This window comes from Pristis pectinata, chromosome 2 (genome assembly GCF_009764475.1).
Source record: "Pristis pectinata isolate sPriPec2 chromosome 2, sPriPec2.1.pri, whole genome shotgun sequence".
Classification (NCBI taxonomy): domain Eukaryota; kingdom Metazoa; phylum Chordata; class Chondrichthyes; order Rhinopristiformes; family Pristidae; genus Pristis; species Pristis pectinata.
Genome location: NC_067406.1, coordinates 142,324,517 through 142,332,440, shown reverse-complemented (window position 1 = coordinate 142,332,440; position 7,924 = coordinate 142,324,517). Strand labels below are relative to the sequence as shown.

At 48.7% G+C, this 7,924-nt stretch overlaps 1 protein-coding gene across 2 annotated transcripts in view; it reads left to right on the top strand.

Annotated features, from left to right (window-relative positions):
* Positions 1-2,692: 2,692 nt before the first annotated feature.
* arhgef38 (Rho guanine nucleotide exchange factor (GEF) 38) overlaps positions 2,693-7,924 on the top strand; it is a 73,553-nt gene continuing 68,321 nt past the window's right edge. For both annotated transcript variants that reach the window (XM_052010263.1, XM_052010264.1), the window contains exon 1: positions 2,693-2,909. In XM_052010263.1, the coding sequence (XP_051866223.1) occupies positions 2,738-2,909 (172 nt within the window). In that variant the 5' untranslated portion in view covers positions 2,693-2,737. The remainder of the gene's footprint in view (positions 2,910-7,924) is intronic.

The following is a 7,924-nucleotide window of genomic DNA, read 5'->3' as shown; positions in this document are numbered from 1 at the left end:
TGGGCCCCATATTTTAGGAAAGATGTGCTGATGTTAGAGAGGGTTCAGAGGAGATTTACGAGGATGATTCCAGAAATGAAAGGGCTTACGTATGATGAGCGTTTGTCGGCTGTTGGACTGTACTCACTGGAGGACAGAAGAATGAGAGGGGACCTCATAGAGACATTTAAAATATTGAAAGGACTGGACAGAGTAGATGTGGCTAGGCTGTTTCCCTTGGTGGGTGAGTCCAGGACCAGAGGGCACAATCTTAGAATTAGAGGGTACAGGTTTAAAACAGAGATGAGGAGAAATTTCTTTAGCCAGAGGGTGGTGAATTTGTGGAATTCCTTGCCAGAGCAGTGGAGGCCAGATCATTGGAGGCGTTTAAGGAAGAGATAGACAGATATCTAAATAGTTGGGGTATGAAGGGATATGGGGATAAGGCCAGAAATTGGGGTTAGAATAGTGTTTTTTTTTTGCACATGCCCCCCCCCCCCCAATTTCTCATTTCTTTTTCTTTTTTCCCTTCTCCTTACAGCAGACTCGATGGGCCGAATGGCCTATTTCTGTTCCCTTGTCTTGTGATCTTGTGAACATAGGACTGTACAGCATAAGGACAGGCCCTTCGGCCCACCATGTCTGTGCTGACCATGATGCCAATCTAACCCATCTGCCTGCAGAAGGTCTGTATCCCTCCAGTCCCTGCCTGTTCATGAGTCTGTCTAAATGCCTCTTAAATGTTGCTGTTATACCTGCTTCCACCTCCTCCCCTGGCAGCCCTTTCCAGGCACCCATCACTAAAAAAAACTTGCCTTCAAAATCTCCTTTAAACTTTCCCCTTCTCACCTTAAACCCATGCCTCTAGTATTTGACATTACCACCCTGGGAAAAAAGACTCTGGCTGTCTACCATATCTATGTCTCTCATAATTTTATAAACCTCCATCAGGTCTCCCCTCAGCCTCTGACGGTCCAGAGAAAACAGTTTGTTCAACCTCTCCTCATAGCCTCTCATCCAGGCAGCGTCCTGGTGAACATCTTCTGCAACCTCTCCAAAGCCTCCACCCTCTTCCTGTAATGGGGTGACCAGAACCGCACACAACACTCCAAGTGCCGCCTAACCAAAGTTTTATTCGGCTGCAACGTAATTTGTCAACTTCTTTTATACTCAATGCCCCAGCCAATGAAGGCAAGCGTGCTGTACGCCTTCTCTACCACCCTTGTGTTGCCACTTTCAGGGATCTATGGACCTGGACCTCAAGATCCCTCTGTACATCAGTGCTCCCAAGGCTCCTGCCATTTGACCTCCCTACGTGCAACACCTCACACTTATCTGGATTAAACTCCATCTGCCATTTCTCCGCCCACAATCCCAGATCCTTTAAGTGGGAGTAGCTGATGAAGCTGCCACATACCAGTCCATGTTATTATAAGGCAGGCACGGTAGTGTAGCGGTTAACATAACGCTTTACAGTGCCAGCGACCTGGGTTCAATTCCCGCTGCTGTCTGTAAGGAGCTTGTACGTTCTCCCCGTGTCTGCGTGGGTTTCCTCCGGGTGCTCCGGTTTCCTCCCACATTCCAAAGGCATACGGGTTAGGAAGTTGTGGACATGCCATGTTGGCGCCGGAAGTGTGGCGACACTTGCGAGCTGTCCCCAGAACACTCTACGCAAAAGATGCATTTCACCATGTTTCGATGTACATGTGACTGATAAAGATTTTATCTTTTCTTATCTTAAGGGAGCCCAGTAGCACTCGGAGACCCTGAAGACCCAGACTCAACGATTTCAGGAACAGTTTCTTCCCCTCCACCATCAGATTTCTGAATGGTCCACGAACCCATGAACACTACCCGTTGTTCCTTTATTTCTGCACTATTTATTTATTTTGTAATTTATAGTAATTTTATGTCCTGCTCTGTACTGCTGCTGCAAAACAACAAATTTCACATCACAAGTCTGTGATAATAAACCTAATTTTGATTCTGGTTCAGTGTGATCCTGATCGACCTGCATCCTTACAGCTCTATCACCGACACAACCCTCCCACCATCAATAAGGCAGCATCCACCACTAAGGACCCTCACCATCCGGGACATGCCCTCTTCTCATTACTACCATCAGGGAGGAGGTACAGGAGCCTGAAGACCTACACTCAATGATTCAGGAACAACTTCTTCCCCTCCACCGCCAGATTTCTGAACGGTCCATGAACCCATGGACACTACCTGGTCATTCATTTTTGTTGGACTATTTATTTATTTTTGTAATTTACAGTAATTTTATGTCTTGCACTCTACTGCTGCTACAAAACAACACATTTCACGTCATATAAGTCAGTGATAATAAATCTGATTCTGTGCTGTATGACTGTGATCTCATACCTCTCATTTATAACTTTAAATAACAGACTTATTCTTTTAACTGGATGTAATTGCTCAGCCCCAGTGATGTTGTCACCCTGTTGTTTCCAGGAACACTTTTTCCCTCGCGTTGCATTCCTATTTAAATGCGACCTTATACAAATTGAAGTTTGCAATCCCAGGAATGGGCTGAGCTGCGGCTGTGGCTGTGGCTGTGGCTGTGGGAGCGGGAGCGTGCCGCAGGTGAGGCAGCGGCAGCGGCAGCGGCAGCGGCAGCGGCAGGGGAGGAGGGAGGAGGGAGGAGGGAGGAGGGAGGGGAGTGGGCGGAGTTGGACAGGTAGCCGCCGTGCACAGGTGCAGGGAGACAGCATTCCTCTCCGGCGGCCGGGCGGAGATGGAGGGCGCCGCGGCTCCCAAGCGCCGGACCCTCGGCTTCTTCAAACCCAGGCTCTACATGTCGGAGCGGCGCCGTACCGACACCATCATCGCGCAGGGCGAGGAGGAGAAGGCCAGTAACCTGCGGAGGAGCCAGTCTGATCGCAGCGAGTACAGCCAGAGACTGAAAGGTGAGGGGAGGAGGGAGGGGAAGAGGGAGGGGAGGAGAGAGGAGGGAGGGAGGGGAGGAGAGAGGAGGGAGGGAGGGCAGGAGAGAGGAGGGAGGGAGGGGAGGAGGGAGGGAGAGGAAGAGGAGGAGGGAGGGGAGGGGAGGACGGGGAGGGAGGGGAGGGAGGAGGGGGAGAGGGAGGAGGAGAGGGGGTAGAATAGGGAGAGGAAGGGGGCGCAGGAGGAGGGAGGGAGGGGAGGGGAGGACGGGGAGGGAGGGGAGGGAGGAGGGGGAGAGGGAGGAGGAGAGGGGGTAGAATAGAGAGAAGAAGGAGGGGAGGAGGGGGGCGTGGGAGGAGGAGGAGGAAGAGGGAGGGAGGAGGAGAGGGGGTAGAGAATAGGGAGAAGGAAAGAGGGGACAGGGCTGGATGTGAGGAGGTGGGAGGAGGAGAAAAGTGAGGGAGAGAAAAGGGGAGGGAGGAGGGGAGAGGAGGGAGGGGGAGAGAGAGAAGGGAGGGGAGGGAGAGAAAAGGGGAAGGGAGGAGGAGGGAGAGTGGGGAGAAGGGAGAGAGAAAAGGGAGGAGGGGAGGGAGGAGAGAGAGTGTGAACAGAGAGAAGGGGGTAAGGAGGATGGAGAGAGGGGTAGAGGGAGGAAGGGAAGGGAGGGTGTGGAGAGAAGGGGTGTGAGAGTGGACAGACGGAGGAAGGGGGGATAGGGGAGGGGGAAGGGGAGTGAGAGAATGGAGGAAAGGTAAGAGGAGGCTGAGAGTAGAGGAGGAGGAAGGTTGAGTGAGGGAGTGAGGAGGAGGAGAGGACAGGGATGGAGGAGGGTGAGTGGGAGGAGGATGAAAGGGACAAATGGAGAGGAGTAGAGGGAGAAGGGGATACAGTGAATCGGAGGAGGGGGGGTGCGGAATAAACACAACGTATTCCCATCAACCTCCCTCGGGGTGGCCTCTGCCACCTCCCCAAGCTCCAAGCTGATGGGTTCCAGAATTTGAGTGTGGGTGTGTTGTGGAGGTTACACCAGGTGCCAAGGGTGATGTTCTAACCCTCTCGTGGTTCTGTCTTAGAGCAGGCTCACTGCTGGGGCGAAGTCAGAGGAATAAAATCTGTGTGGATTTTATCCTAGGGAAAGGGCGGTGGACCCAGCCCGGTTACTGCTCAGGGCCATGGGTCACACTCCCACTGTTACCGTGCACTCATTGCTGTCTGTGCTCGCTGACTCGGGTCCAGTCCTCACCGCCTCTTTAACATTCCTATCTTCCGTATCAAATCCCTCCCTTATCCCTATCTCCACAACCACTGACATTTCTGCTCCCTTCTCATTCGGACCTCTTGGGATACGTTCATCCGTACGAAGCAGGTACGGGACAATCCATAGCTGCTGAATTCTTCCAACTACCTGGATAACATTCCTTCGCACACTGCCAAATCCTTGGAGTAGCCATCCGTGAATTCCATGTGTTTCTGAGACCTTGTGGTCGTGTGACAAAAATAATTCTTTGGTTACAAAGTTCTCAAGGTATAACAGCAGAGGATTATATTAATGCAAACTCTTCCTTTAAAAATATAAACCTGAATTAGCATTATTCAATAGATGGTCTTTTAGTTCTTGTTTTTAAGCTTTAAATTAAGAAAGAGATAACCTCTTAAAATTATTTTGGTGTGCAATGTGGAAAGTGATTTATTATTCAAACACAGCCTGAACTGCTACTGATATCCACAGTTGGTTTGCTGTCAGAATGTCAAGCATTTGGGTGCAGTACAACACTTTAAAATGCAGTCTGCTTTCAAAGTAATTTCAATTATTCATTGTATCCAGTCACTCTTTTTGCTTCTGGGTGTTGTGACCGGCACTCCTTGTTGTCCATGCAACAGTGATTCGGTGATGTGTGGCAGGTGCAGCGAAGGGTTAAAGATGAGCTCATTCTCGGGTGAGTCAGTGTGTAATCAGAGCCTGTTCCTAGTTCAGGTACAGCCCATATCATGTGGATTCAGATGTACCTGAGCCAACAGGTGCATAGCTGAGCACATGATGTAATGTGTGAACAGTTCTGGTGAACAGGTGCATTCTCCGAAGCTCAAACTTACCTGACCTACAACAAAATTCACAAATTCACCATAGGCATGAGGGAACTGTCACAGTAATAGAGTTTGATAAATATTCAGAATGCTGGAGGGCAAAATTTGCTTACACTTTCCAGGAATTTGCTCAGGATGTTTATTTTATTGGATTGCTTGCTTCAGCTGAGCGTTAAACTTGTGCGTTTTAATTTAATGTTTCGTTGCTTGTGAGAGGTGTTTGTGTCTGCGATCGGGTCATGCTCAAAACAAAGGTGAAACAGTAAACTAGCCCACAAGGAAGCAGTTACTGTTCAACCAAATGATACTGGTATGTGCTGGTCAAGGTCACTTACCTGGATGGCCTGCCACCCAGCTGCCCTGCACAGGATGCGTTTTGCAGTCTGCTCCTCCAGAGAGCATGGTGTCGGGCTGATTGTAATACAAGGAATAGAGCCTTTGCTAAAGTTAGTGGGATAAGTTCATAGAACATAGAACAATAGAGCACAGGAACAGGCCCTTCGGCCCATCAAGTCATGACGAACTAAATAAACTAAATGCCTATCTAAACTAATCCCTTCTGCCTACACCATGTCCATACCCCTCCATTCTCTGCACATCCATGTGCCTAAGAGCCTCTTAAATGCCACTATCGTATCTGCCTCCACCCCCACCGCTGGCAGCGCATTCCAGGCACCCACTGCTCTCTGTGTAAAAAAAACTTGCCCCGCACATCTCCTTTGAACTTTCCCCTTCCCATCTTAAATGCATGTCCTCCAGTATTATACATTTTGACCCTGGGAAAAAGATACCAGCTGTCTATCTATGCCCCTCATAATCTTATAAACCTCTATCAGCCCCTCAGCCTCTGCCGCTCCAGACAAAACAACCCAATTTTGTCCAACTTCTCCTTATAGCTCAGGCCCTCTAATCCAGGCAGCATCCTGGTGAACCTCTTCTGCACCCCCTCCACAGCCTCCACATCCTTTCTGTAATGGGGCAACCAGAAATGAATGCAATTCAACTAAACTGCTTTACAACAATAACCAATTTGCATTTATGTGGCTTCTTTAATGCAAAAGCATCCCCAGACACACATAAAGAATTGAATTCTCACACCAAGCCACGTGTTATTTTGGACAAGTGACTAAGAGAAAGGTTTTGAAGGGACTCTTAAAGGGCAGGGGTGTGTGGTAGAGAGAATTGCAGAGTTTGGGGCCTTGCCAAGTGAAGGCATGGTTGCCATGGGTGGGGGATTGGAATTCTGGGATGTGCAAGATGCCAGACTTGGGTGGGGTGGGGGGAGATCTCTGAGGGCTGGAGGAGGCTCCAGAGATAGGGAGGGACTCATAGAGCAATGCAGCGCGGAAACAGGCCCTTCAGCCCAACTGATCCATGACGGCCAAGGTGCCAACTAAGATAGTCCCACTTGCCCGTGTTACATGTGGCAGCTCTGAATATATCTGCTGCATGGGTCACTCCTCTCTCTCTTTGGACTAAGGTACTGTGGACGGATTGCATGGTTGATGCTGGTATTATGTAGAGAACATATAACGCATTACTGGCATTATTTACAAATCACAGATGTTTGATTGGAAAGCTGTCATTGGTTAAAATGACGGGAAGTCTGAAGACCATTGATTCAATATTAAATGCCCAATACAGGAGCCACAGTCAAAGTCATCACTCTTGCACTGATTGAATGCATCAAAACCCAAACCCACCACCTCTACTAGCTAAAAGGACAAAGGCAGCAAAAGCATTGGGGAACATGACTCTATGTAGAGCTGTGATTCAACAGGCCAGTTTGCATCTGCAATCACCTCCCAACTGGCTCTGTTCTTGTCTGTTAGACTGGCATCAAATAGGGCCTTCCTGATTAGAATAATTATCTTGTATCACCTCCTGGCTGGGAGATGAGTACATTGTCCCCCGCAGAGACCTAGCCTCTTCCCAATGGACAAGAGAAGGTTGGGGTATGCATGAAACATGACACCACCTGTTTCTGAGTCAAGATACTTTCAACAGCACATCTGTAGAAGTTTGTTAGAGTGTTCGGTGACAAGCCGAACTTCCTTAACCTCCTAAGAACGTGAAAACACTGGCACGCCCTCCTTGTGATTGTGTCTATGTGCTGGGCCCAGGACAGGTCATCCAATATGTTGACCTCTGACCCCTACCATTGACCTTGTCAAAGAAAGTTCCAAGCCTTCCCCGCTATCTGTGTATAGTGTGGCTTCCAATTCCACCCTGGCTCGAATATTACACTCCACTCCCATACCCGAACTTTTAAACTCACAGAAATAGTTTCTCTCCATCTACCCCATTAATTCCCCTTAATTGTATAACTTCAATCAAATGACAATTTCTTAAATTCCAGGGAATACATTCCAAATAATCTCTGCTTGGTTTCATTCTGACACACCTCCTTTGCAGTTCTGCCAAGGTAAATGCCTTCTCTGGGATGGAGCTGAGTACCTGTGCAAGTACCCCCTTGTACCACACTCCTGGAGCTAAAGACCAGCATTCCTTGGCTGCTTTATTTCCTGCACCTGTCTGTGAGAGTGTAACAACAGGTGTATCGGGGCACCGACTGCTTCCACCTGGGGAAGAGTTATTCAGAAATGACACACCACCCGTCCCTCCCCCAACAAAGCACATACCACCAGGCTCAAGAACAGCTTCTATCTCACTGTTACTATTGAACGGTCCCCTAGTACGATAAAATGGACTCTTGACCTCACAGTCTACCTCATTATGACCTTGCACCTCATTGTCTGCCTGCACTGCACTTTCTCTGTAACTGTGACACTTTATTCTCCATTCTATTTTTGTTTTACCCTGTACTACCTCAATGCACTGTGTAATGAATTGATCTGTATGAATGGTATGCAAGACAAGTTTTGCACTGTTCCTCGGTACATCTGACAATAATATTGGTATTGGTAATGGCTTATTTACTTGTACCGAGGTA